Source organism: Penicillium expansum (assembly GCF_000769745.1).
Source record: "Penicillium expansum strain MD-8 chromosome Unknown contig35, whole genome shotgun sequence".
Classification (NCBI taxonomy): domain Eukaryota; kingdom Fungi; phylum Ascomycota; class Eurotiomycetes; order Eurotiales; family Aspergillaceae; genus Penicillium; species Penicillium expansum.
The window spans coordinates 90,054-117,612 of record NW_015971157.1 but is presented as its reverse complement, the minus strand read 5'-3'; the positions used below and the strand labels follow the sequence as shown (position 1 = coordinate 117,612).

General features: G+C 49.9%; 11 protein-coding genes across 11 annotated transcripts; 5 read left to right on the top strand and 6 right to left on the bottom strand.

Annotated features, from left to right (window-relative positions):
• Window positions 1–42: 42 nt before the first annotated feature.
• PEX2_011050 (Tetratricopeptide-like helical) lies at window positions 43–2,895 on the bottom strand (the record flags this gene model as incomplete). Its single annotated transcript, XM_016738382.1, has 3 exons — window positions 43–2,329; window positions 2,381–2,718; window positions 2,770–2,895. 3 exons carry the CDS (start codon window positions 2,893–2,895, stop codon window positions 43–45), a joined length of 2,751 nt encoding a protein of 916 aa, XP_016603736.1.
• Window positions 2,896–3,346: 451 nt separating this feature from the next.
• PEX2_011040 (synaptobrevin family protein) lies at window positions 3,347–6,079 on the top strand (the record flags this gene model as incomplete). Its single annotated transcript, XM_016738381.1, has 6 exons — window positions 3,347–3,562; window positions 3,620–4,627; window positions 4,684–4,903; window positions 5,007–5,083; window positions 5,271–5,287; window positions 5,359–6,079. 6 exons carry the CDS (start codon window positions 3,347–3,349, stop codon window positions 6,077–6,079), a joined length of 2,259 nt encoding a protein of 752 aa, XP_016603735.1.
• A 1,380-nt stretch (window positions 6,080–7,459) lies between these two features.
• Window positions 7,460–8,114, bottom strand: PEX2_011030 (60S ribosomal protein uL24; the record flags this gene model as incomplete). The annotated part of the gene is made up of 4 exons (XM_016738380.1): window positions 7,460–7,612; window positions 7,668–7,750; window positions 7,817–7,853; window positions 7,986–8,114. 4 exons carry the CDS (start codon window positions 8,112–8,114, stop codon window positions 7,460–7,462), a joined length of 402 nt encoding a protein of 133 aa, XP_016603734.1.
• A 610-nt stretch (window positions 8,115–8,724) lies between these two features.
• PEX2_011020 (putative C2H2 finger domain protein) lies at window positions 8,725–12,254 on the top strand (the record flags this gene model as incomplete). Its single annotated transcript, XM_016738379.1, has 4 exons — window positions 8,725–9,166; window positions 9,283–9,733; window positions 9,795–11,872; window positions 11,980–12,254. 4 exons carry the CDS (start codon window positions 8,725–8,727, stop codon window positions 12,252–12,254), a joined length of 3,246 nt encoding a protein of 1,081 aa, XP_016603733.1.
• Window positions 12,255–12,652: 398 nt separating this feature from the next.
• On the bottom strand, window positions 12,653–12,856 carry PEX2_011010 (dolichyl-diphosphooligosaccharide--protein glycosyltransferase subunit 4; the record flags this gene model as incomplete). Its single annotated transcript, XM_016738378.1, has 1 exon — window positions 12,653–12,856. The coding sequence occupies one exon, from the start codon at window positions 12,854–12,856 to the stop codon at window positions 12,653–12,655; it is 204 nt and encodes a 67-aa protein (XP_016603732.1).
• A 980-nt stretch (window positions 12,857–13,836) lies between these two features.
• Window positions 13,837–15,315, top strand: PEX2_011000 (fungal specific transcription factor domain-containing protein; the record flags this gene model as incomplete). The annotated part of the gene is made up of 1 exon (XM_016738377.1): window positions 13,837–15,315. The coding sequence occupies one exon, from the start codon at window positions 13,837–13,839 to the stop codon at window positions 15,313–15,315; it is 1,479 nt and encodes a 492-aa protein (XP_016603731.1).
• A 562-nt stretch (window positions 15,316–15,877) lies between these two features.
• On the bottom strand, window positions 15,878–16,382 carry PEX2_010990 (uncharacterized protein; the record flags this gene model as incomplete). The annotated part of the gene is made up of 3 exons (XM_016738376.1): window positions 15,878–16,065; window positions 16,122–16,244; window positions 16,319–16,382. 3 exons carry the CDS (start codon window positions 16,380–16,382, stop codon window positions 15,878–15,880), a joined length of 375 nt encoding a protein of 124 aa, XP_016603730.1.
• A 563-nt stretch (window positions 16,383–16,945) lies between these two features.
• On the top strand, window positions 16,946–17,575 carry PEX2_010980 (uncharacterized protein; the record flags this gene model as incomplete). The annotated part of the gene is made up of 3 exons (XM_016738375.1): window positions 16,946–17,039; window positions 17,098–17,214; window positions 17,271–17,575. 3 exons carry the CDS (start codon window positions 16,946–16,948, stop codon window positions 17,573–17,575), a joined length of 516 nt encoding a protein of 171 aa, XP_016603729.1.
• A 625-nt stretch (window positions 17,576–18,200) lies between these two features.
• On the bottom strand, window positions 18,201–21,344 carry PEX2_010970 (TBC domain-containing protein; the record flags this gene model as incomplete). The annotated part of the gene is made up of 1 exon (XM_016738374.1): window positions 18,201–21,344. The coding sequence occupies one exon, from the start codon at window positions 21,342–21,344 to the stop codon at window positions 18,201–18,203; it is 3,144 nt and encodes a 1,047-aa protein (XP_016603728.1).
• Window positions 21,345–22,050: 706 nt separating this feature from the next.
• On the top strand, window positions 22,051–23,237 carry PEX2_010960 (SDR family NAD(P)-dependent oxidoreductase; the record flags this gene model as incomplete). The annotated part of the gene is made up of 4 exons (XM_016738373.1): window positions 22,051–22,175; window positions 22,270–22,307; window positions 22,372–22,702; window positions 22,781–23,237. The coding sequence occupies 4 exons, from the start codon at window positions 22,051–22,053 to the stop codon at window positions 23,235–23,237; spliced, it is 951 nt and encodes a 316-aa protein (XP_016603727.1).
• A 705-nt stretch (window positions 23,238–23,942) lies between these two features.
• On the bottom strand, window positions 23,943–26,761 carry PEX2_010950 (DENN (AEX-3) domain protein; the record flags this gene model as incomplete). The annotated part of the gene is made up of 2 exons (XM_016738372.1): window positions 23,943–25,298; window positions 25,361–26,761. The coding sequence occupies 2 exons, from the start codon at window positions 26,759–26,761 to the stop codon at window positions 23,943–23,945; spliced, it is 2,757 nt and encodes a 918-aa protein (XP_016603726.1).
• Window positions 26,762–27,559: the final 798 nt, after the last annotated feature.

Sequence of the window (27,559 nt, the reverse complement as noted above, 5' to 3'; positions counted from 1 at the left end):
AGGCACATCTATAGTAAAATCCTTCTACCACCTTCATGCTTTTTAAGTCTCCAATTGGTGCTCCAATGAATCGATGCGATGTAACCCCTTTACCCTGCTTCTACCTGACATTCTTCTCATTTTCCCCAGCGCTTCAATGGTGCTAGGATGGTCCTTCCCAAGTATTCTTTCTCGGCGCGCGTGCACCGTCTCCACCAACTCTTTTGCAGCATTCAGCTTGTTCTGCGATTTATATATGGAGCTGAGATTGAGCATGGTAAAGATGGTCTGTGGATGGTCTTTTCCAAGGGTCTCCTCCATTAAACGTAAAGCCCGGGATGTTAAAGATTCAGCGTCACGAAGTAATCCTTGCATATAATATGTCACTGATAGATCGACCATAGCGACCATCATGTGTAGCTGACGATCCATACCAGCCTTGATCATCCTTCTTATTGCCGTTTCTCCAAGATTCTTAGCCTCTCCAAGGCGACCTTGATTTCTAATTGCGGAGCATATGTTACTCATGAACCTAAGAGTCTCTGGATGTGTTTCGCCGTACACAATCTCGCTAGTTCTCACCACCTTCTTTCCGAGATCCTCAGCATCTGACCATCGACGTTGACGTTGATATATAGATGCAAGGTTTGCGAGAGAGGTAAGCGTTAAGGGGTGGTTCTCACCAAAGGATGCTTGACAAGCAGGGATAACCTCTCGTACAAGTTTTTCAGCTAAGTCAAGCTTCCCTTGAACTCGATATATCGAAACGAGGCTTGTTTTCCATCTTAGTAGCGAGTTATGTGTTGGCGATAGTACTTCCTCGCCGAGGTCCACTAGCTGGCGCGCAATCAATTCTCTCTCTTCGTAGCGACCAAGCATTTCATACGAAGTAGCTATGTCATCCATAGTATCCAGCGTTGATAAATGCTTCGGACCAAGCGTCAGCTTCTTCTTCTCGAAAGTCTTTGTATCAAGCTTCCAGGCCTCGACCCAATTTCCCTGGCTCCTGTATGACCGCGCAATGTTGCTCATATTCGTCAGTGTAGAGGGATGATCTATACCGAGCTTTGTATCTTCGATCGCCAGAACTTGCTCTAACAGTTTCACGGCCTCCTCCAATTGGTCACGCTTCCAATAAGTTGACACTAGCTTGTTCATGCTTTCCACAGTTGATGGGTTCTCCGGCCCTAGAGCTCTCTTATTTTTCTCCATTTCTTGGAGTTCTTCGTCCACTTGGTCTTCAGTTACTGGTTTGTTTTCTTCGAGCTGATCATCTGATTTCGAACCCTCGCTCAAGGTTTGACCTCTGTCTATCCCTGGAGATTCCTGATTTGTTGATATAGACTTTAACAATATTCTCGCTTCGTCGTCAATCACCACAACTTGTTGGGACTCGTTTGACTCTTCATCACGGGCTGCTTGTTCATTTTCTTCTGGCTCGGGATAGGGCAGAACAAAAAGAGATATTTGCTGAAGGTGTCGAGCTAGATGCTGCTGAAAGTGACTCGAGTTTGAAATTGGAGGTTTTGTGCACAGGGGACATTGTTGCGCAGAAAATATAGTTCGTTCGGACAGTTCCACCATCGCCTGCTGTTGGTCTTTGGGAAGTACTCCAGCATGAGCATCTTCAAGGTGATTCCGGAAGACAACTTCGGTTTTGAAAGCGCATGAGCATAAATTACAAATCCACTCTCGCCGATGGAATTGACGTTCATGCTCACTCCATTCTGTGTAGCTGTCGTAGAGCTGATTGGCTTTGACGCAGTCTCCGAATGTGCAAATATAGGGCCGTAAGTCGCTGTATACATGATATTCCCAGTCTTCGTCTATATGCTCGAGCTGAATTGTCTGGTGACAGTAGGGGCAGAAAAATGGTTGGTTCTGCATTGTGTTCACCGCGTCTGCCGGCGGCGGTGGCGGCGTTAAGACATGTGCCTGATCACCAGCGGTCGAGGTCGCTGTAGAGAATTTTGTCTGCGCCGAGTCGGATCCGCTATCGTAATCATGATGGTGAATCGTCGAAACGGTAGTATCCTGTGTCAATCTCGTCGAGGTGCTTTGAGTTCCTGTGTCCTTTATTGAGGCCATGGGAACCTCTGTGGCCTTTTGCACGACCACATTAATGTATCTGGAAATCTTTTCTGTGTGATCTTTGTGGTATGCGAGAAGTTGACGGCGTTTTGTGTTTGCTCTTCCAAGGCGTTGAGCAAGCGTACTATCCCGTGGAATGTTGTATTTGTCCGACACATGTTGGATGTCGTAGAATTCGAAATGCCCAAGTTCAATACGCGACGCTTGAGCTGTACGGTCTCGATGTGCTGGGTTCTGGAGGGTCAAGGAGAATTTGTAACTGCATTACATCAGTGACAGTGCTCTTTAGAGCCAGGCAAAGGTAAGTCACAGGCTGGAAATTGTATATTGAATGTCAAGCATATATTCGTCTAGCTTCGAATTCTCGTCGCTATCTGCTTTGATCTGATCCCAAAACCCGTCCGAATCCGAATCATCTACATCCAACTCGTCCACTTCGGAGCCAGCAGGGCCATCGTCAAAAGTGAGGGACTCTTCACTTCCCGAGAAAAAAGAGATCGCTAGGTATAATAAGCAACAATCCAAGAGTTCAAATTCAGGGCATTCAGATACCTCCTTGAATGGCTTCAGTGATATCCCTGATGTGGTTTTGAACCTCTCGATGTAAGTCTGGAGCCTCTCGAAGCCGGTAGTCCGAAGATAACCTGTCTGTATGTTTGCGATGTGCAACGAAATTTCCAGCCCACACCCGTAACATACCATATCATCCTGGACCTTCAGACGGCTTTCACTTTGTTCATCTGGGATGGACTTCAGCAGTGTGTGGAAGTCGCGAATGCATAGCGCGATGAGAGAAGTTGTCGATGTATGTTTCTCTGATTCCATCTTAGACACTTGCCCGAGGCCAAAGGGGATATTAGGTACCCACAGAGAATATATATTGTATAACCCCGAAATCCGTGGAGACAAATTGCCTTGTCTCGTTTGGGCGCGTAAATTATAGCGGGGTCGATGTGCTGTCCAAACATGAAGATGTAGGTAAGCGCCAGCCTCATTCTCTTCAAGATCCCTTTCTTCTCTTTTTCTTTTTTCTTTTTTTCTTTTTCAAGCATTCCCTTGGATCGTCTTTCTTGTCGATGTCTTTCTCAATATGAGTGGCTTCGAGATAGTTGGAGTTGTTCTGGCTGTCTTCCCAATAATTACCCAAGGCCTCAAGTTTTATTCTGAAGGAACGAGCTTAGTCAATGATTTATTTCACTATCAGCATGTTTTAAAACGCATCGGTCGAGGCCTGGCTCGTGAGCAGACCAGCTTTAGAAACTCTTGCAGGCGATTCATGGAGGATGTTGCCAATCAATGCGGAGTTGGAGAAGAAGAGATCGCCGAGATGATGCAAGATCCAACAGACCCCCGGTGGCGGGAAGGAGATCTTGTCAAGGAATATGTCTTCTGTCAAAATTCTGTGCAGCAATATCTAGACACAGTGGAGGATATGAACGAGGAGCTGGCGAAGATCAGGGACTTGACTGCGATAGACGGAGCCAACAGTCAAGTAAGCTTATTACCAATTGGCTTCGCTGCAGAGTCTAACTTCAAATGTTGCGTTTAGGCCAAACCGCTGGATAAAAAGTCCCATCGGCGGCAATGGAAGAAGATGATACTCGTGCTCAAGAAGGATGATATCACCCGGCACCTTGAAGAAGCCGGGCGCCTAAACACCTTTCTAGCGCGACTGACGGAACAAAATCAGCCTATAACCACTACACGTCGTGTTTCACGCAGAAGCACTAAGCACTACGTACGAATCCATGCCCACGCAATTGATCTATATGAGATATTCCAGAACAAGTTTCCAGCATCATCTAGCTGCAATTGCATGCTGCAGCATGACGTGAACATGAAACTAGAATTCCGCAGTGCAAAAACTACCGCAAGGGGCCTCTGTTTCCATGCAATATTCACTTCTAGTATTGTGTTTCCTTCGAGAAATTGGCGAGAGATGGAGATGGAGCCTTGGAAAACGAATGAAAACAAGCTCTGCCAGGACACTGAGCATCATGCCCAAGTGAGATTTGCCGATCCTCCCTCTCCAACGGCATCCATTTATGAAGACATCTCCGACCTGTGCGCAACAATCATAGGGCCATCATCATCACGGGATTGGCTGGGATTCATCACAAGTGAGAAAGGCCGACAGCATCGTATCAGGTCAATGGATTATCATCAAAGGCTACTGGACTTCAAAAGGATTGAGACTGTATCCCTGGCCCAAGTCCTTCGTGATAAGTCATTCCGTCAAGAGCAACGATCTCGGCTTGGGTTAAAGTTAGCATCTTCGGTGATGCAGCTGCATACTACGGATTGGTTGACGGATTTCTGGAGCAAAGATGATATCTTATTCCTTCGTTCATTGGATGGCACGGTTGACTTCGACGGCCCCTTGATTCGACGCAGCTTTGAAACTCGGAATATGGATTTGACTTCTATATCCCAAAATCTTCCAAGGCCATGGTTGAATGCATCGATTCCATGTCTATATTCACTGGGAATCGTTCTTCTAGAGCTTTGGTACCGAGAGATATTTGAGAACCTAAAAAATGAAGCTGAAAGAAAGATGGTATGTATCATCTACAGTCACCTCGCAGAGTTTATCGGTCTGAGTCCACAATCTAGCCACCAGAATTCTCCGACCCTTTGGCAGCGCGACGCCTGGCCAATGAGATGGACTCTGGTCCAAACTTTAAGAACAGTGCCTTACGGTGTATATCTGGCCTAGACGCGCTATACACATCACTGACAGAAGAGAAGTTTCAAAATGAGGTGGAAGAGAAGATTCTCTCTCCTTTGGAAGAAGACTTGAAGTTTTACTGCAACATAAGGTCAATAGAGGATTGTATGTGACGCACTCGGGTTGTGGCTAGCAGGTGCAAGCCCACGTATGTATAAATGAATTGTTTCAAGGATCTAAATGATGTTTGAATACTTTCATACAAAAGACATCAACAACTTCAGGCCTGCCCAGGTGGTGTTGAGGTGGGCTGACTCAGCGGCTTTGCGCGAAATGCCCGCTGGGGTCAGTGCAAGGTACTCCAGATTTCAGAGACCTTACAAACTACCTAGCTTCTATATCTAAGTATTACAAGCGCATCAAAACTGCAGGATTTTGTATCACCTTGACTTACTTTTCTTTTCTGCTACGATCCCTCTCTATTTGAGGTCACGGCCACTGACATCATATCACTATGGCTTCATCCTCCAAGACGAGCTCTTTGCTCTAGTAAGTCTTGCTGTCTGCCATTTGAGCGATGAAAGAAATCATTCCCAGACTAACAATGTAATTAACTTCAGCTCGTGCATCGCGCATCGCACTACTATTCTCGCCGAACACTCCTCACCGGGCAGTTCATCGACCGTCGCCTCGTCACTAGCCTCTATCATCCTCCCAAAGATCACACACGACAAGCCACAAAAGCTCACCTTCACCCATGAACGACTTTTCGTCCATTACATTGCCGACTCTCCAACAGGCAACCAATCCGACGATGGCAACATTGCAGAGCCCAACTCGCACGCCCCCCTGAGCTTCGTGGTAGTTGCATCGGCAGAGCAAGGACGCCGTATCCCATTCGCCTACCTACTAGAAATGAAGCGCAAGTTCTTGGCCACCTATGAACCATCCACAACCGAGTTCGCCTCACTGCCGGCCTACGGCTGCGCTGCCTTCAACAACGAGCTGCGCTCTCTCCTACAAGCCTACAACACCGCCCCGCCAGCAGACTCTCTCGCATCAGCCCGGCGCGAGATTGACAGTGTCCGTGATATAATGACCGAGAATATCGAGCGGGTTCTGGAGCGCGGCGAGCGCATCGATCTGCTGGTTGACAAGACGGATCGGCTTGGCGGGAGTGCGCATGATTTCCGGATCCGTAGCCGGGGACTGCGGAGACGGATGTGGTGGAAGAATACTAAGTTGATGATTATGATAGTGGTCGTTGTTATCTTCTTGCTATATCTGTTCATCGGCATGGGATGTGGACTACCTGCATGGGGGAAGTGTGTTGGACACTAGCGCAGTCTCGGGTGGCTAGTCAACCATTTCAGCGAGCGTGCTTTTTTTTTCTCCAAATATCCAGTTTCTAGGGTTGGTTGCTGCAGTTTCCGACTTTCTCATGAGACACGATGCGAGGGTTATATGCTTTGCTACTTTTTCCGAGTTTGCTCCGTTTTTACTCCTTGGATTATTTTCCTACTCAAATTTGTATATTAAAGCATCTGATTTCTATTGTTTAGGATATCGAAATATGTATATACTATTTAAGACTTGGTGTTCAACCAGTGGGTTTGATATGTCTCACGCTGTCTCTTGTCAGCAGTTGTAAATGATAAATTTATTGTTTATCTGTATGAAATTGATAGTTTATTGGATTAGCCATAAATATTTCCATAGATTGATTAGTTGTCTGGTTGGAATTTACTACTCGTTCTGCTGGGCATGCCGACAAATATATTTCGGATCGAGCCCTTTATATATACTAAAAGTCAAATAACTAGAATCCCCACCGATATTATTAACAAAAGCCGCGATCTTATCCCAGTGTACATATAGACAGCAAAACTACTAGCAGCAAGGGGGCGTCTGGACATCAATGTTGCTCATCTCCTTCATAGCCATTGCAATCTGACGCTTCTAGACGATATACAACCGAAGTATAATAAAATGCCCAAGACAAATATTAGAAAAAGATATTCGAGAGGAAATATTGACGAGAAGAATTAATCAATTGATCATTATCCACACTGAAGATATAGAACAGATTACAGTTTACAGCCTATATACTCTAACTTGGAGTAAGATATGTACCTCACCATCAAACCCACTTCGTCCTTGCCCGAAAGCATCAGAGTGAGTCTGCAGGTAAGACAAAAGCTACCAGCTTCCCAGTAGCCCTGTGAATTGTCTACGCCAAGTGTTTACCTCTTCAACCATAGGCTCCGTCCTAAAAGGCGCGGGATTGACGAGGAGATATATCAGGCGACACATCTAGTTTCCAATAGAAAGGAATTGGAAATAGAAGCGAGTGGAGGAAGGTTGCTACAAAACCGAGCAAGTGAAAAAAAAGAAGTGCTAGGCCGGACGCGCTGCAAACTGGACACGGAACGAAATGCTCTGGATATTGAGCTGTAGCATTCGACGGATGTTCCTATGTGCGCGGGAGACGTAAGGAAGAAGAACGCCGGCTGCGCAAAGTGAACTGCCTTGCGAGCACCGACTCCGGATAGAAGAAAAAGGAAATTTTGTTCATTTTTCATTCATCGCAATGCACCTGGTTTCAGAAACTTTACCCTGATCATAGCAGGCTGGAAACTCCGTTTCTCAGAGTCCTTTAAGTGAACCGCGCCTTCAACCGCCATTGCAACATGAACCTATACCCCACACGTAAGAAATCCCCTAAGCCGACTTGCTCTTGACAGCCTCACGACCCTTGGCGATGCGCTCGATGATCTGCTCACGGTCCTTGTCGAGGTGCAGCTTGGTGATGACAACCTTGGAGGGGTGGAGGGGAATGGGGACACTCTGTCCGTTGCTCTTGTCGCGAACGATCTAAAAGCGCAGTAAGTATCTACCGCAACAACTGTTATGTAAATTCGAATCGTACCTTCTCGACGAAGATGGAGAACTTGAGACGGTAGACGTTGGTGATCTTTCCCTCACGGCCCTTCTGGGAACCTCTGGTAACAACTGCATATAATAATTAATTTCAAGATCTCGAGATAATTCTCGGATGGCATCAAGAATGAAACTCACCGACTTCGTCGTCCTTGCGGATGGGAATGGAGCGGATCTGCCACAAAATGCTGGTTAGAATCGTTGTGTATGGTATTATGCTGGCGCCTGTATTGTCCGTAGTTTCCAATCCCGAAAACTCGACTCGAACAGACCCAGATTCGATTTTGGAGGCTCATGTGGTACATACTCCGTACTTCTCCTTGAGTTCCTTGGAGACGGGGGCGCTGAGGATGACACGGCGCTCGCTGGAGGGGGCCTGGAAGTGTGCCTTGCGAGACTTGCTCCGCGAAGAGGCGATACCTGGAGGAGACACCATCAGTATTGAAAGTTGAAGATTGGCGAAAATTCGTATCGGTAGGGGTTTCGAGCAGTGGTAAATCAAATCGGCGCAAGGCGATATGCGAGAGAGTACGCACCGTGGGTTCGGACAGCCATCTTAAAGGTCGTGAGTGGGAATTGAACGGGTGTCGTTGGCGTTGGTCGAAGAGAGGATCTTTTCTGGTGTAGCCGAATATTCCAAGTTGGAGCCGGATTGTGTGCTTACTAATTTCCCGCTAAGCCATCTCAGGGCTTGCAACTAGACACCTGATTCATAGGGCACCAACTGCCCGTGAAATGATTGGTTGATGACGGGCTCCACATCCGACGCGCTTCTCAATGCGCCTCGACAACATCTGCCCCAGGCCAGCCTATGGTCGCGCTTTGTTCTGGGACTGTGAGAAGTTTACTTTCTTCTTCAGTTTTCGTTTGAATTTGCAAATAATAGTCTATTTGGGTCTATCTATTCAAATCCGGGGGTTCTCTGTTCGGCCGCGATTCAAATCCTCCATGCGCAACGGATTACAACCAAACCTTTTCTTTGCTCGGTCCTACGACATCCCCAGCCATGAGATTACAGCTGTTAGACAGCCACAGCATAATTTGAAATGTCTAGTGGAGGCATAGACGGATTTGATTGGCTCCAGACCTTCCTTCCAGCCGATAGTCAACCCGACCACGACCCTAATTCCAACAATGAGGCTTATCAAACGCATCCGGCATTCCACGATGCGGAGGAGGTGGCTAGAGCGGCTGTTATGCACCAGCAGGCACAGACATCATATTCATTTATGAGGTCAACCCATCCTGCGACGAATTATGCCTTGGGTCCCTCTCAGACATACGCGCAAGCCTCAGGTGGACAGTATGGAGGAAATAAACACCAGCAAACCAGCAATATTCAATTCAACCATCCTATTTCTGGCTACTCTGCATATCCAACAGATCAGTCCCACAGTATGACTCACCGGCCAAATCCCTCTGTTCCGTCCCAACAGCACTCGACTCATGCACATCAGGATGCATATTCCCGCGGCCAAGGTCGTACGGGTATGGATCCCGCTCCTTACCCATGGAGGACTTCCAACTCTACATCGAGCTCCTCAGAGACGTACCAAAGCACCCACAGGGTCTATGAAACTACAGGACCGACGGTCCCTGCACAGAGAACCAACCAACCTATGGCACGGGCTGTGCCCACATCACTAAACTCGTATCAAGGCCACTCGGCACCTCCAAATTCAAACCCCCAGATGTTCACCCAACCGCACATAGCACAAGGGACGACGGCGGAATTTCAAAGAACACGGACGCCGGCTGCATCGCAAAGTCCTTCCTACAGCCACTCTACAATTTCATCCCACAATACTCAACGACCCTCTCATTCCACTACAGCGCAAGGAACCCGACCAACACCCCCAGTTCAAAGAACACACTCAACGGTGGCAAGGCCACAAGCATCGCAAAGACCATATCAAAGCCACTCTACGACCCCAGCCCAGAATACCCAGCAACTATCCGTTTTAGCTGCAGCGCAAAGACCTTGGCCGGGGCCTCCAGTTCAAAAGACACGTACATCGGTGACAAGGCCCCAAGCATCGCAGAGCCCAAATCAAAGTCATTCCAAGATCTCATACCAAAATGTCCAAAGATCATCTCACTCGGATGCACCCCCAAGCTCCCACTCCTCGATAGACACTGAGATCTATACCCCCTTGGTCTCGCCTAAGGGACTCAAAACTTCAGCAGCACGCAGCACACTTGAACCCCGCCAGTCGATCGCACCAGCCACGGGCACTGGGGGGACTTCCAATCCGTCAACACAGGGCCCAGCTACCAATTTTGCCAGATCAAACCCAACTCCGACCGGGCCTTTACTTGACAATCAAGATCAAGTGCCGTCAGCCGTGCCAACAGCGCCCGATAGGGTCCACAGCCCTGAAAAATCACACCCTGTCTCAACTCGCAGTCCTTCTGTCTCTTTTACTCCTGTCTCTGCCTCCGCCCCTCCGGCTCCCCCTGCACAGACAACTATTGCCCCGCATAATTTGGACAAGGATTGGAGTGGGGGAAAAGGGGGGAATCAGGGAAAAGCAGCACCTAATTCATTCTACCAGGCATCAAGCCAGCAGCTTCCGATATCCCAACCGAATGGGCAGAGCACACCAGCGGTATCCTCAGCCTTTGCGTCATTCACTCCCCCTGCGGCCTCTGACTCGGGGCTTGCTTATAACTCCTCGCATAACTCGGGGCCTCGACGAGGTACCTTCTCTGACTCGTCCGTGGCACAACAGCCTGTTGCGGAGAATACACAGTCGCAGGTTCACCCACTGCCGGGACAATTCCACCATCAAAATAAGCGGTGGGTTCCGGCCACAGAGAATTCGAATGATTACATGCCACCCACAAAGATACGACAGTTGGACAATGGTAGAACTCAAACAATGACTCCCCCGAACTACCCATCAGCAGGTACTTCGGTACCAGGGTCCCAAGTTTCTATCGATTATGCTCGGCCTCGAGGCCCTGGTAAAATCCTTAAGAATCGTGACGACCTAGTCCAGCCGATAAGACAGAGCGATGCACTGCCTAAGCACTCCTATGATCCCGCCACGATCGCGCGGGATGTATTGATTGCTGTGGGAAGACACCCTAGGGAGAAGCATCTAAATCATCATCTTGAAGCACTACGCCGTAATTTTACCAGAATCGACAACAATGCAGACTTGGCTACGTTTCGCTGGGACTTGGTGGACGCCAAGCAGCCTGAAACCCAAGTCAACCGCATGCCCCCGATTCCTGCACCCTACATGCCACCTCCTCACCCTGAACCACCGCAGGCAACTTGGCAATCACTTTCACGTGACCCAGCTTCCACACCAAACCACGTGATTACACGTGATTACGCTCCGATGCCGTCGCGTGACACACCGCCAAATCGCCAAGGCGCAATGCCAGAACGGATCGACGCGCGCCCCCCTCCTGGCGGTTTGAGCCCTTGGGGTACCTTGCCTTTCAAACCCCCAACTTATCATACTTCTCAACACATTTTTTCTTCAAACTTGCCGTCTGGACTTCCCAGGATCGACCCCGTGCCTGCATCACCGAAGTTGTCATCCCATCAATCCGTCCCCTTCTCAATCCCCCCTGCGCCGCAACCTCAACCTCAACCTCAACCTCAACCCCAACCCCAACCCCAACAGCGACGACCCTCGACCACGAACAGTGTAGCTCCGCCCAAACCCTCGCCTGCCAACAAACAAGCGACCCCCAAATTTATAGCAAAGCCTCAACCTCAAGAGCAGACGGTCAAGAGCCAGCCAGACTCTGGTCGGACTGTCAAATCCCCAGAGGCAAGGCGTCTTCCCCAGCCGCAGGTTGTTATTCCACTTTCACCGGCCAAGATGCCCGCGAAGAAGAAACCCGGCCGACCTTTCAAGGACTCAGCGAACAGACCCGATCGACCTCTCAAGAACCCAGCGAACAGTATTGAAGTTGCGATCCACCGTGACCAGCCAGTGCACTATCAAATCTTCCCATGCAAATGGGAGGGGTGCGCTGCCGAACTTCACAACCTTGACTCGGTTCGAGCCCATCTCATCAAAGTTCACATCCCGCATTCTCTTGTTTGCAAATGGAAAGTCTGTGGCAACAAGACGCCAATGGCTGCCGCCGACATGTTTATGCATCTGGGGCGCGAGCACGTTTCTCAAATGGCTTGGGAGTTTGGGGATGGACCAACGGTGCCGGTAACTGGTGAGAATCAAAACTAGATTGCGCTTGAGGCTCCTTACAGGGGCTAGTCTACACACGAAGTTCATTTTTTATTTTGAAGAAAATGTCTAATCGGATGAATGTTCTAGCGGAAAACCAAACAAATCACCCTTCCGTTCTGGGTGACCGCAGTGCTCGCAAAGGGACTATGGTTTTGCCGGTGGATGAGCTCCAGGTCAAGGCCTTTAGCAAGGCCCATGGGAAATCCACGGAGAAAACCAAGGCCCAAGCCCTACTCGAAGCGGGACGACACTGGAAGCAACAGGTTGGGCCTGAAATGGATTGGAGCGATCGCCGTCTGTCGACGCCCGCTCGACAGAGCAAAGTTCATTGTGGGGAGATGGCATTTGTTGAGGAGAATTGATGGGGCTAATTGACTCTTGTGATACCCTTGTCCCATATTCTTTCTCGGATTCAGTTCATCGCAGGGAGACTGGCTTTGCATGGGGACAGGCGTTGAAAGCCTATCATAATATGCTATCTTGCTATGGCAGGCAGGTCTCACAATATTTTGCACCTGGATGACACCCCGAGAGATTCTGGTTTTATCTATGAGATCTATACGGTGAATTCCCCAGGAACTACCCCAAGTTCAAATTCCTCGAAGAGCATTGATGAATAAAGCCATGAGATTGGTAATGATTGCCTTTCTCTCCAATTGATTGGACTGTAGTGTACAATTGGCTTGTGCCTGACTCGCTGGTATCTTGGTTTCCGGTTGGATTCTTGTCTTCCTTCTCTCCCACGTGTCGCAAATCGAATTTAATTCCCCTTCCCTGAAGCTGGCGAATTGTCTGTGGACACCGCTGGTACAGTTGCCTCGGCCTTAATTTGGCTTGTTGATTCGGCAGACTCTGGTTCCTCCTCGCTGGAATTGACATCGAGGAAGTGGTATAGGACAATCATCATCATGGCGCAGGAGCCAAGGAAGATGGCGAGGCGGTAGAGGTCGTCGTCGGAGATCATTTTGAAAGGAGGCAAAAAAACCGACGTGAATAGTCACAAGCGACAGGAGACAATGCGTTAAGGGATGGGCGATATAATCGGAGAAGACACGTCGGCCAGTAGTTCGAGTGACGCTGCACGGTGTAGTTGTGTAATGACGGATGTGCCCAAAGCAGTATTTGGGAGGGCTCTCTCTTTCAACGAATTGAACGGATTGAGAGGATTGAGAAGAAGAGAGTTAACGAGAGGGAGATGCGAGGGAGTGTAGTGTTGGAATATGTTGATAAGGTGGAGATGAGAGAGAGAGAGAGAGAGAGAGAGAGAGAGAGAGAGAGCTATCGGGTATGTTGTACGTACACCGTACACAATACACGCAGTACACGTTATACGCTACTGTGTAATGTATTTGGTACATTGTAAACTGCTTGCATCAAGGTACATAACTATGTACTGTGGTACTTTGGCACGTACTTTTGTCTCTCTCTTCTTTACTTTTCTTAATCTTCTTCAGGGAATATGCTTGATCTCTCTAGGGAGTACGGAGTAATATGCACAACATTAGCATTACCCTACATATGTGAAAGAGAGAAGAAGTTCCCGTTTAACAGGTGCTTAACTGCGTATTGCGAATTACCGTCCGGGATTGGAACATTGGAACATTGGCACATCGGCACATTGCAACATTGCAACATCTTCATCCCCCCCCTCTTCTTTTCCCCTCTATTCGTCCTTATCAGTCAATTCTACTTTCTCGATTTAGCCATCTCCTATATGCATCTTTCTTCACTATGACCGACTTACAGGCTCCTTCTGGGTCTAGACCGGGCCCCGCATTATTAGCCTGTCTTCAGTGCCGTCACAAACATCTCAAATGCGATGGCAGGACTCCCGTATGCAGCCGATGTGAACAGACCCGATTATCTTGCGAATATACCAAGTCTCGGAGAGGCTACAAGGGCCCATCGAAAAAGCGCCGCGCTGACTCTCCGGATTACTTGCCCATGGATCCTAACCCGGTAGGCATGCTCGATGTCCCCGTGGATTGGACCTTGCAGGCTGGCTTCACTTATGCGCCAACCATGCCATTGCCCTCCACCACATCGACCAGTCCTGGAATACACGGTCTTTCGACGCCAATTGCTCCATCCGCTCGCCCGATCAGCGGACCGTTGACTCCGGATTCTTCCTCTGCTATCGGCGGGGATGGCTACCTGCTCGATATCTACTATAATTATTTCCATGCCGCCCATCCAATCCTGCCACCCCACCGACTCCTATACCGCAGCGTATTGCCCACATACCTGGAGCAGGTAATGAAGTTCATCGGTGCCCACTTCACCCCGGCCGCCTCGAGTCACACGTACCGGTCAACGGTTGTCCCATTGGTCCAGGAACAAAATGTCTCGGTGGAAAAGGTGCAGGCACTGCTTCTGCTGGCGATTGTACTTCACTCAGACAATGAGCGCGGCGAGGCCGGCGTTTGTCTAGCCGCTGCAGTAGATTCAGCCTTTGAGCTTGGCATGCATCAAGGGACGTTTGCGACCCTTGCAAGCAATGGGGATCCAATCCGCGCAGAGTCTCTGCGGCGCACCTGGTGGGAGCTATTCGTTATCGAGGGTCTCATGACTGCCCTCGGTGTGCAGCGCGTGTACCGAACTAACCAAGTACCGCTCGAGGTCCCACTTCCGTGCGAGGAGCGGATTTATCATGATGCCCTACCGCCGCCACCGTCCCCGACCATTGCACAATTTGACGAGCGCGTATTTGCGGAAGAAGAGCGTGACTTCTCCTCATATTGTTATCGTATTGAATCCATACGGATTCTCGGTCGTGTGGTGGCAATGCAGGATATGACCGAAGGCCAGCAGGACCACGTGGAAGCTCTTGATGCGCGCATTGGTAGTTGGGGCCACCACTTGCCAGAGTCTAAGGAAGAACTCTTGCGACCTGACGGGAGTGTAGATGAGATCATGTTCCAGGCGACCATGATGTTGAACGGCGCAGCCATCTACCTCAATTTCCCACGATCTGATCTTCTTTCATCCCCCGCTGTTGCCGCAGAAGTCATCTGTGGCCACCATGGACCGATCAGTGTGCCCGCATTCTCCCACAACGAGCATGCCATGAAGGCAGCCAAGGCCGCCCGTGAGCTGTCCCGCCTTGCTGCCTTCCGTCTGCCCGTTATCAAGCACACCCCGTTTTTCATTTGTGCTCTCACGCTGAGCTCCATTGTCCAGCTGGCCACCTGCTCTGTCAAAGCCGGTCAAATGCCAGATCCCAGCCGCGACCGTCTGGCGTTGACCATCGGGGTCTTCAAGTCGTTGGCTCGCACCTGGGCCATTTCCCAGTCGATCATGCGGCAGATCAAAGCCGTTGCACGAGATGTGATGGATTTAGGACTGCGTCCGACAATGGACTCGCTGGATCTGACCACGGTGTTGGATAACAGTCAGTTTTGGGTGGATCAGAGCCCGAGCTGAAGAAAGAAGATGTGACTTACCTCTCCCATCCTTTCCAACCAAGCGTTACAAACTGTCTCCGATATTCGCGACTTCCCGACAATTGTTGAAGCAAGTCAAGAGCGTGCTCCGGGCCCAGCGTGTCCACCGACCTTTGATCAAAGGGTTGTGTTCACCGCCTCCACCAACCCCCCTTGCAGGGCTCTGGCGCCCCCTTTGGGGCCTGAGCAGACCGAAGTCCGGAGTATAAAATAGATTTGTCCGATTCCTGTCCGATTCTTGACTGGGTTACCTAGAGGGAAACGGTATGGTTTTCTACCGGTATCTAGCTTTGTATATATCAAACAGACCATTTGATTATCCTTACCTGTATAGACTCGCAAAGGTAGTCCCGGACTGAGACTAATGGCTTTATCTCTGTTTCTCTACGAGATGAACTTGCTAGGATTCATGAGGGAGTATGCAAATTGTTGCCATTACCTGAACTACTTATTGAAATATAGAACATATAAGAAACATGAAGGCCAGTAATCATATACCCCTTCTTGTCCATGAATTCACCCCAAACCAGGAAAATACAGGACTATTTGTACTCACGGAGATACTTCAACCGCTTAATAGCAAGAGAAAAATCCTCATCAGTAGTGACTGTAGTTGCACGTCTGCCACCAGGAATGGCAGCCATCATTTCCTTGGCTTGCTTCAACTCCGAATTCAAGACTTCTTTGAGATTGAAGTGCTCATGTTCAATCGTACGCGCTTGCAGCGTACCTAAATTAGAGACTTGATTAGCAACGGTGGTCAGAAGGTAGAGCGCATAGTCTTACGATCGACTTTGGCAAGGTGCTTATTGGCCTGAACGATTGCACCCCAGAGAGCACAAACTTCAGCCACTTTTCCAAAGGTATCGTTGCGGACCCAGCCCAGAAGACCATTAAGGAGGTCGGCCTCTGGTGAAGTATTAGTTCTCGTCATAGGATAGAGGATTGAGGAGTAATAGAGAAAGAGAGAAAGACATAACTACCTTTGGACTCCCTAGATAGCCGGTAGAGAGTGGGTATCTCGGCTGACATGCGCTCGTAATTCATTTTTTGCCGAGATGATAAGTCAAAGACACTATAGAAAGAGGGTGTTATGAAAGGAAATGGGTAAGAGAAGAGAAAGGGTGTTATATAGACCAACATAAGAGTATAGAAATCCCAGTAGCACCAATGTTTTTGACTTTTAAATCCATAGAGTCATTGGTTATTTGAATTATCTGATCCAGTCAATCTGTTCAGAGAAAGCAGGCCTTGGGATTTGAACAAAGCGACCAAGTCGAAGTATACAAGATCTATTTTGAGAACAAAGAATTTGCCCACAGAACGTGTCAACATCCCCCCAATCTCGACATTCACGCCAACGCCGAGTTATTTGACTTTGCAGAGCCTTGGGAATATGCGAGACGAGGACAAAGAAAATCCAAACCTGCCAGACCTGAAATGGCTGGTTGAGATAGACCGGGGAAGAACAAAGAGAATGCTGACTCGACTCTTCAAAGCTGATCACCGTAGAAGAAAAATAGAGAGAAGCGCAAAAGGAGAATAATTCCCTCTTCTTCAACATTCATTCGATATCTTCTGAATCAGTCCTCCTAGTGGGTTTGCTTGAAATGGCCGCTGAAAATACTCCCCCGGATTTCGTGAATCGTATGGAAAAGGTTCCAGCGCCATATCTGAGTGAGCAATATGGCTACAGCAAAGACGGTGGGTTAAACAGAATCCGGGATTCACTGAAAGACAAGAAACTGACAGATATTGGCAGGACTGTCTTGCGCAATGATTGCCTGGATGCTGGACCTTAATGTCAGAGCAGCCATCAAGAAGCGCGAGTTCCAACGCACATATCAAAGGATGTGTCTTTACATCAAGCACATGGAGCGTACGTTTGTTAGAACCCTGAAAATCCAGAGGGTCAAGACTGATATCAATACATAGGCCTCATGGACCAAGCCAACATCAAATATGACGCCTACACCGGTGCGGAAGACGGTCGAAGAATGAAAATAGCCAGAGAGACCTTCAAGCCTCAGTTGAAGGCCAGGTTCATGACTACAGCACCGTATCCAGTCACCGCTCCCATCAGTACCGATGGAGAGCTCTGCAGGAGCGTCTCGGATGCACAGACATTTGAATACAAGCTTCACCAGTTGGAAATCCTTAGGTATATGGAGAGGATTGACGGACCAGCATTGACTGATTTCGAGACGAGTACGAGGCAGCCCAGACCCGAGACAGGGTAAATGTGTGCGCATGTTTGAGCAGACCTTTGATGATCTTCAGTTCGGATAATTGAGATGATTAGATCAATGCTTCTCTTTGCAGTGGCTCTCTGTGGAGGTTAGGGTTTGTCGTTTAACTGCGCCAGCTATGCTGCTTTGTAAATCCCTCATTTGTGTGTCGAAAACGAAAGACATGATTCAAATCAACTTTTTCTCCCTTGTATGATTTCGATCCCGGGTGTAGAATCGGAGTTTCCAAGAGAAATCAAGAGCCCTGGAGTGAGTCATATTAGACACTCTAGGGCCGTGTAAAGGATACATAATAATGCACAAGAGTAATAATGCTGGAAAAAGATTTTGATTTCATTCAACTCTAACAGTGCTGCCGCCCAATTGTAAAATCCAGGGGTATCTCAAATGCTGGGTTGGTGGTGTATCAGACGAGCAATAAAAACATCGCGGGCTATGTCAACAAGTGCTTTCACAGAACAAAGGAATAATGAGGGAAATAGCGCCAGGCAATGAAAAAAGACCAGAAAAGCCAAAACTCCTTGCCTTATGCTCAGGTCGTATCGGCATTGCATGAAAAATGAAGGGGGGAAATGAATGAAAGGGAATAACGAGAAATTCCATATCAGGAAAGGGTCTAGTTGCCTGCACCGCTGCTCAATTCACGCATTTCTTGCAGGGCAACAGCACGACGTGCAACGACATCTTCGCGGCGGACCACATTGCGCAGTGCTTCACTGGCTTGAATTAGTCCGTCGATACTGATCGCGTGGTTGGTCATTTGGTGGTTGATGTATGTATAGAGTGCCGCCGGTGTTGAGCAGGTCGTCAACAATTGCTGCTCGTTGAGCTTGAGCAGCGCGAGAGCAACTTGAAACAGGAACGTGCTCCCACCTCCACTGCCAGAGGCAAGATTTTCGGCAACCTTGGCAGTTTTGTCATTACTCTCCTTAGTACTAGAGGAATTTGACCCAGAGGCATTGACTGCGCTTGTCACATTAAGACATAGAACCACGTCCCATACACGATACAGCGCCTCGGCGGAGAGACAGTCTGTAAAAACAGAGAGGAACCACTGGAAGGTGAGTGCCTCTAGTTCAATGCCCAATTCCTCCAAGTGGGCAGAGAGCTTGGGAAGCAGCTCTGAGATATACTGGCGCAAGACTACCTGATCAGCCCGGGAGGCGAGCAAGCCATGGTCGTAGTAGTGCTGGGGCAAAATAATCTCGATCATCGAGGTCAGAATCCAAAACGCGTCCTCGGCAGTCGGCATTATAAGCAGCAAAGACCCTGCGATGAGGTTCATGCCCTGACAGTAGCCTACTTCTGGGTTACGGCGTGAGTACGCAAGCAGGACCTCTTTCAGCTTGCCGACACCGGGCCCTTTGCGGAAGAAGACATTATCGGTAAGAGTGCGGCGTATATCCATGTCAATTTGTGCGACGACGGAAGGGTCGGGGTCCGATCCACCAACACCATGCACAAGGTCATCATAGTAGCCAGGAATACGCATTGCCGAAGCCCCGCTGCATTCCGACCAAGTTTTGGCGCGAAGAGCAACTGGGATGCCACCGAGTACGAGTAGCCGGAATTCTCGCCACTTTGCTCGGCCAACCTTGCCTTTGTTACCCAGGCCCGCGATGCCTACAACTTCACCGTCGGCGAGCGAGACTTCTGGCGTGGCAACGGCTGCAAGAGATCGATCGGAAGTTGCGGCAGCGGCTGCCGCTTCGCCCTCCTTTCGACGTTCAGCACGCACTTTGCGAAGAAACTCATTCCATCTCACGGTTCGATCACGTTGCAATGAATCATGCAGATCAGTCAACTGTTCTAATAACAGTTTTACGGGCTCCATCTCTGCGACAGTGAATCTGGAGGCCGTGTCTTTGAGCTGATCCGAAGACAAGCCTGAAAATTCCGGGCTGTCGGCCGTGATAGCCGATGTAGACGCCGATGGTTGTGCGCTGGAGCCGACGGCCAACGCCCCGTCTTTGTCATATGAAACAGACGAGCTATGAGATCGATTTTCTCCTGCAGTGGTCAAAGAGACAATCGGGCCTGCGGAGGGCGTGTGGGACAATAGCTCCGTGGGGCGCGACGGAATCCTCAAATAGTCCTGCCAGCGACGGATGGCAACAGCTCCGCTGTCAGGGTCATCTGGTGAATCAGGCAGAGAACGCGAGGCCTCGGATGCGCCCTGGCGAAGTTTTGTGATTTCGGGGTCATCCTCATGATCTGATGCATCCGTTCGTAGAGTACCAAGAGTTTCAGTTATACTCAAACGGTGAATGCTGCTCTTGGTTGTATTGGCTTCTCTCTGACGCTTCTTTCTATGTTGATCATAGATGAAACCGAACCTGTCGGTGAGGAACTCGCCCGGCTGAGAATTGTTATAAATAGGGGTGAGCGTCGGAGGCTTCGACTCCATGGGCAAAATGGCGTCCATCTCGACAGGTCCAAGATTTGTGGAGCCTCTATCCGTGGTCTCTGACGCCACACCTTGAGACACGCTCCCAGCTGCAGCCCGTCGCGAGGCGGGAGGGTTCATTTTGCCCTGAACGCTCGATCCACTGGCAGATCGTCCAGTAGTAGACATACCGACATTACTGTTGATCTTCTTCAGTGCGGCCACTGCCGACATTGAACCCTTAGAATTTCCAGACAGTGTAGACGAAGCACTTCTGTCTCCGTCCGGCCTTTGGGGTTTGGTCTTATTGTGGATAGACTCGGCATCACTAGCTTCTCTGCTCGACTGAGGATTGCCAGCGAATAACTTAACAGTCCATGAACCGAGAGATCGTGAAGATTTTCGAGAATGAATGCTTGCATCGTCGCCATTCCCGGACGTGCTGGCAATGCGCTGCGCCAGTCCGTTTCGTGCTGGGCCATCTGGAGGCTGAAATAGCTGCTCATCAAGCGCTTTGCGTCGCATTGCAGGGTTGCTAGGCACTCGGGGACGCTCGGCCTCTTCTTCCCCAAGTTCACCAACATCGCTCATAATGCTACTGGCCCGACTCGTTTTCCGGCTTGTATTGGTCGAGCCAAAAAGGTACTCCTGCCAGCCCCGAATCGAGCTTTGACGCCTCCGGTTGTCAGTGGCTCCGCTGCTTCGGGAATCATTGTCTGACCGCTGGGCACGAATAGTGGCCTGGGCTTCTGCTGCACCACCATGAGCCCGAGAGCCAACGGTGTCTTCCATAGCTTGAGACATCAATCCATTCAGACCGGAATGAGTCTGATTAGCATAATCGCTGCTATGAGTACTTTCTGCATCCGAGACACGATCGCCTGGCGGGTTCTCCAACTGATATAGTCGACGTTCAATGTCTTGGTTAGACACAGACACGTCTCGTAGCATTCTCTTCAGCTCTCGCTCCCTTGCATCTGCGCGTTGGCGGAGGGCCGAGATCTCAGCGTCCCTTTGAGCCAGATCACGAGCAAACTGCCGCACCATTTTCACTGCTCCTGTTCCAGCAACCAGCCGCTCAATGTGCGCATCATCGGCCAAATGCAAAGCGCCTGGGATATCATGTGTGGGGACAGAATCGGCGAAGAGGGCAGCTCGGCCTGATTTGTGCGATGGCCCAGTTGTCAAATTTGCTAGCGTGGCTTTCCGCCCACGGCCAGTCCCACCTCCATTTGATTCCTCTCCATTTTCGCCGGAGAACAATGTATTCGTCAGGCCACGGGCGAGGGTTGGGGATTTGTCTGGTGGTGAAAGCGAGGGGAACGAGGTCAAATCAGTTGTTGTGTGGGAGGAACCGGAATGGCGTTTTTGCATTTTGGTGCGCACGATTTTAGCATTTCGACTTCTGCTCGAGGCGGTTGACGCTTGGGATGAGGAACGCCGCTGGGAGTGGAAGTCAGAATCTGCCATGACTCAACAACCGGGCAATGGCGTGGACGGTGGAATCGTTGATTAATGGCTTCATGAAGGCTTTTCTTAGAGCTTTCGGAGCTGGGGGAATTGGAAATGATGTCCGGGCTAGGGAGACAAAATATTCAACTAGTTTAAGTAACTTCTGACACTCGGCTCGTCTTGTCGTGCCTGGCGATCCTTGCTGTAGTGATCCGTGGATGGAATGAAGGGAGATCGACCGTGATTTTCAGGGGCGGACACGGATTTCAACCCTGGATACCCTATTTTAGGACCAAGAAAGGCATGAGAAAACAAAGAGCACAGATTTGGGTTGTTCTGAAACCCACAAAGACAGCTTTGATAGTTACCCTGTGGCACATGACGTGACCCGATAACATGTCATGTGACTTGAATGCTTATATCCCCTTGCACGTGACCGTCATGTCATGCTGGTCCTTATGCCCTGCCGTAGCCCTGGAGCCTCGGCTCTCCGCATAACCGACATAGTGGGGAAAGCTGATGAGCTGTTATAACTACAAAGCTGCCGCAATTGAAGCGGTCTTTCTAGCCCGTTAAATTCAATTTTTTTAATTGACAGATCTTTACAATCACTCATAGCTAAACAATTATGTCTGCTGCAGCAAAGCAACGCCTTCAGGCCCTGAGCAAGCAGCTCGTTGAGGGCATTCCCTCCGAGGGCACGTTCGAGGACATCCCTAAGATCCGTCATGTTGCCGACGATTCGGCAGGACCGTAAGTAGTCTCAAAGCTTATAGCTCTTTTTCAGTTCAGTCAGCTTCTCGGGTTGTATACATTGCAAGATTAGATGTATAACTAACGCCTGAAGCTACAGCCGGGTTAAGGACAAGGTAGTAATCGTGACTGGTAAGTTCTATCCCCCAACGCCATTTCAGGTGCTTTCAAAAGCACCATACCAATTAAATCACAGGCGCAAACTCTCCCAATGGCATCGGCCGCGCCAGCGCGCACCAATTCGCCAACAATGGCGCCAAAGCAGTCTACATCTGCGACTTCAGCGACACCCATCTGGCAACGCACAAGCGGGAGCTAGAGTCCCTCTACCCAAATGTAGACATTCACGTGCGGTCATTTGATGCAGCCGACGAAAAAGCCCTGAGCACAGTCATCGACGAAGCAGTCAGCAAATACGGCCGACTAGACGTCTTCTTCGCGAACGCGGGTGTGGTAGGTCAACCGAAGCTGTTCACAGAGATCGACGGTGAGGGATTCCTAAACACGATGCGAGTAAATGCGCTCGGGTACGTACATCCATCCCTGAAACAAGACAAACATAACTCTTCGAGATGCAAACCAATCTAATAAACCTTGACAAATAGCGTCTTCCTAGCAGCTAAACACGCGGCCCCAGCAATGAAGATAACATCTGCCTCAAAGCCATACCCAGGCGGCTCAATCATCGGCACAGCGTCTGTAGCAGGTCTCCGCTCCAACGCCGGTTCAACTGACTACTCCGCCTCAAAGGCAGCAGTTGTATCGATCGCGCAGACGGTCTCATACCAGCTCGCTGGGACGGGTATCCGCATGAACGCGATCTGCCCCGGGCTGATTGAGACAGGGATGACGCAGTCGGTATTTGACCGGGCGCGGGAGCGCGGCACGGAGCGCAAGGTCGGACAATTGAACCCGCTACAACGGGGTGCCGTTGCTGATGAGGTCGCACGTGTTGCGCTGTTCCTTGGTAGTGATGAGAGTAGCTATGTTAATGGACAGGCTTGGGCGGTTTGCGGTGGGTTGAGTGCTGGGCATCCTGTTGTGCCAGGCAAGTTGGCTTGAAATGGGGTCGAAGGCATTGGGTTGCATTTGAGTGATGTACATAGTTCATGATTAGCAGACGAATCCTAAAAAGATTTGACTTAAAGCCTTTCGAAGTTGGTAGGCTACAATGTGTTTAACTTGCGGCGATTGAGAAAAGTTCAAATTCACAGAATCCATTTTTAAGGCGACAGGGAGCTATATAAACCCTGGTAAATCGGATCAATCCAGATCAAGGACTGTATATAAATAGGAAATATCATCCGCAAACAGTGCGGATGGCGGTGCAAAGTGGAGGGCTCTCTCTTCGAGATAAGCGCAAATCAAACAAATCAAGCCGTTCCATCCCAGACGGCACGACATATAGTAAATAAACGGATTCCTCGGGGGGAGGACAGGGCAAAATGAAAGGGGGGAAAATGAGAGAGAAAAATATAACAAGTCCCGGGGAAGGCAAAAATGACCATAAATTATTGGACAAGAAAACACACAAATGGTCGGGTGGATATAATGAAGATCAAAAATAATCAACACGACGAAAAATGAGAAATACGCCAGACAACCAGAGCGTATGTGCGTATTCAGGATACTGCACAGATGAAGGAAAAAAGAAAAAGGGGACAAGGCCTCGCCAGACAGAAGGAGAAGAAGGAATGGACAGAGAAGAGAAGAAAAAACACAAACAATATCGTCTCAGTCATCTAACCTGAAAAGCTGATGGAAAATCTAGATAACCCGTGTGGGAGTGGGCCGCATGAGATCCTCGCTATTCTGCTTGGACAGAGTGCCACGCTCAGTTTGCTGGTCGTCAACGTTCTCAGTCTCGTGGGCGTGCTCGTCGTCATCCTCAACGATCCGGGTCGGGATATCACCGGGGCCGTACTGCTGACTTGACCGCTCAGGGAAAGTCGAGCTGCTGATCATGGACATAGACGTGCTGGAGCGGTTGTGGACTAGCTCTGGGGTCGGAGGGATGCTAGAGTGGCGGTTGTCCGGGTGGAGAGAGCTGTTGTCAGCGTCGCTCATCTCGCTAGGAGCGCGGGTGGAGCGGCCATCCATGTTGTCGTAGTCGGAGCCGAGACGGTCGTTCTGGTGGAGCTTGGAGTTCTCGGCCTCTTCCTCGTCCTCGGCGTCCTGGGCCAGGTGCAGGCCTTCGACGGCGGCGGCACACTGGTCGCTGATGCTGCGGATAATATCTGCGATGGCATCGGTCTTGTCGCGCAGGTAGCGGTCTGCGACATCTGTGATGCTGAGGCGCGCAAGGGTCTTGTGATCATTTCCGAGGTTCAGCAAATGCTGCTCTAGCTCGGGCTTCATATCATTTACCAGAGTATTATGACCATTGACATCCATAGCCGTCCTGATAGATTCCTTCGACTCAGCGACTGACACATCCTCCTTGAGCTCCTCAGGAGCGTCTTCATAGCCCTGCTCGACCATTTCAGTAATCTCTGACCTGCTGCCAATGGAGCGGACGATGTGCTCCATGTGGTGGCTCTGGCCGTTGATGAGGCTGCGCAGGTGCATGACAACGCGCTGGGCATCTTCGCGCTCACGGGCGAGAGTCGCATTAGTGTGGGAGAGGGCAGAGATCTCCTTCTGGTTACGCTTGCGCTCACGCTCAAGCTCCTCGGCAATCTCCTGCTGGAGGACCAGTGCCTCGAGAGCATCATCACGCTGCTTCTCAGTACCAGACAGGCGCAGAGTAAGGCGAACCACATCGTCCTTCTGTTGGTCAATAAGACCAGTGAGGCGACGGCTCTCGCGCTTGTGGGTTTCGATCTTGACCTTGAGCTCCGAGGTCTCCTTGGTGAGCTGCTCAGCAAAGGCCTGGAACTTCAGGAACTGTTGCTTCCAGGTCTCGAGCTCCTCGACCAAGAAGTTATTGCGCTTGGTGACCTTGCTGAGCTCGGTGTCCATTCTGCCCTTGAGGTTGATGAAATCTTGCCAAGCCTCCATGGCATCCCGAGAGTACTGGTTGCGCTCACGGACAATCTCATTGAGGTGACGCATGGAAACCTTGGTCATGAGGGGCTTCTTGACGGAGCCACCGAAGATGGCCTTCATACCGGTGTTGCGGCCCTGATAGATAGAAGGTTAGTTTTGATTCTGGTTAGTGATAATTGAGGGGCGATTGAACATACCAGTTTCTCGCATACATGGTCCATGACGCCCATGACAGCATCCTGGTTCCACCATTGGGGCTCTTCGATGCTTTCGACCTCTCCTCGCATGACGATGATCTGACCAGCCGGGATGAGCTTGCCGCCAGCGTAGGCGGTGCGCAAGTGCGGGGGGACACCGGAAGGCGAGACATCACCATTCAGGGATTGGGTCATGCGGTTGATAAACTTGGTGCGTTGGCCCTGGTTCAACACATTGGGCGGGCTGGAGGTGAGGACAAAGTTGCGATCGAGGTCGACCACGAGGGCATCGGACGGGGCGTTAAACAAAGTCCGGCACTCGGCAGTAATACCCAGGATGTAAGGGCCAGGCTCCTGGACCAACTCCTTGACGTGACGGGCGTGAACCACGGGCACGTACAGACCACTCCACTCGTAGACACGAACGCAGTAGCGAATGGTTTCCGCAGCGACAGTCAACATCGCCGGGTAGTGGCTGACGAAAATGATGCGGCGGGTGGGTGAGACAGCAGCCTCGATCACGCCGACAATGTTGGGGATCGAGAGACAAGTGAACAATGGCCACATGGCAAAGTTCTGGAAGCCAGTGGGCGACGAGGGGAACTGATAGCACAGGGCATAATCCTTCATGTCAATGCGGACCAAGTCGTTAAGACGCGGGGCAGGGAAGCTAAGGATGCGAGAGACCTCCTCAGCGTGGAACAGGTTTGTGGCCTTGTTCCAGTGGATCCACATGCCACGGAGGTAGTCACCTAGCAGATCGTAGAGGGGATACCGGGACAGGAAGCTCAAGCAGTAAGGAATCCAGTAGGTCTCATCGGGGTTATCGTAGAAGTCCGGCTCCGTCTTCTTGCGTAGCTCGCGGATGGTCTCCGCGCGCTTCTCGTCGGCACGGGACCAAACGCGCAGCGCGATACCGTACAGAGTGTGAGAAGAGTCTTGTTGCAAGACGAACGCGTGGTGTGCACAGTGAGGCTGGCTCTTGCCAGTGCAAATCTCGACGTCGTGAGGGAAGCATGCTCGCATGGCCGAGTGTAGAGCCCTTGCGATCTCATTATCCTGCTCTAGTCGAGGGCTGCTTCCCAGAATCTCGGGGAGCCAGAATTGTCCGACGGCTCCCTTCATGTGGCCAATCTTGCCCTGGGCGGGGGCAGGCGCTTTGACCCATTGTGAAGGTTCGCGGCCAACACCACATACCATGTAAGCATGAGTGAGTGTTTTCGGTGTCCGCTGAGCGGGCTTAATGCTGAGTGTGGACGGGATAGGTTGAGTGATGCGCGAGTGCAATGACGACGTGCGGCTAGGAACGACCAGCGAATTTTCTCCTTCGCCGCGTGTCGTAGGCCGATCCCGAGTGGATGGCCGGACGAAAGACCCATGATCTCGCAGAGAATGGACCATTGTTGCGATGTAGATTTATATATGAGGGGGTTGTTTTGAGTATGTCGAGTTCAAGAGTATGTCGAGTTGGAGAGTCCGGGGTTGGAATTCCTTGGGGATATAGGAATGTAGGAATTGAAGCACTGCTTGAGTGCAGTTCGGAAATGAGGGTTTACCCAAGGTCAAGGAAAGTCGGGGAGATATTAGAGAGAGTGTGAGAAGCCCGGGTGAAACTTCAATAATACTCAAAGACTCGAGAACACACCCGCCATATGCATACAACTTATTTGAAAAACAGAAACCCAAGAAAGAGGAGGGTTTAGGGGGAAGGACAAATAGGAGAAGAAGCAGAATCGAGGGAATTAAAGACCAAGGAGTTTTCTCCACTTTAATTAGCCGTACGGTATTTTGGTTACGGTATTGTATTTATTGTTTCATCTTTTTTTCAACTTTTCTTTCTTTTTCATCTTTTTGGTCTTTATCTTGTTCTTCAGGGTTTTTTATATAATATGATTCTCAGTATTCAAAGAGATAGACATGATATATCCAATACCCGTTGGCAAAGTTAGGTTTCGCCTATTCTGATCTATTCGTTTCACTTTGCTTTGACCAAACTTTACTGAATTACAATTTATATCCTCTCCCTCTCCCTAGATAATCTGCAGTGCCACCATATATATATATGCAAGTTTCTATGTTTCGCCTGCGAGCAGCTAGGAGACTCCAACCACTTCACTTCATTTGACAAATATATCCAGATATCCCTACGGTGTCGATCATCTGATTTCATTTGAGGCCGTCAAAAGAAAATCCAAAGAT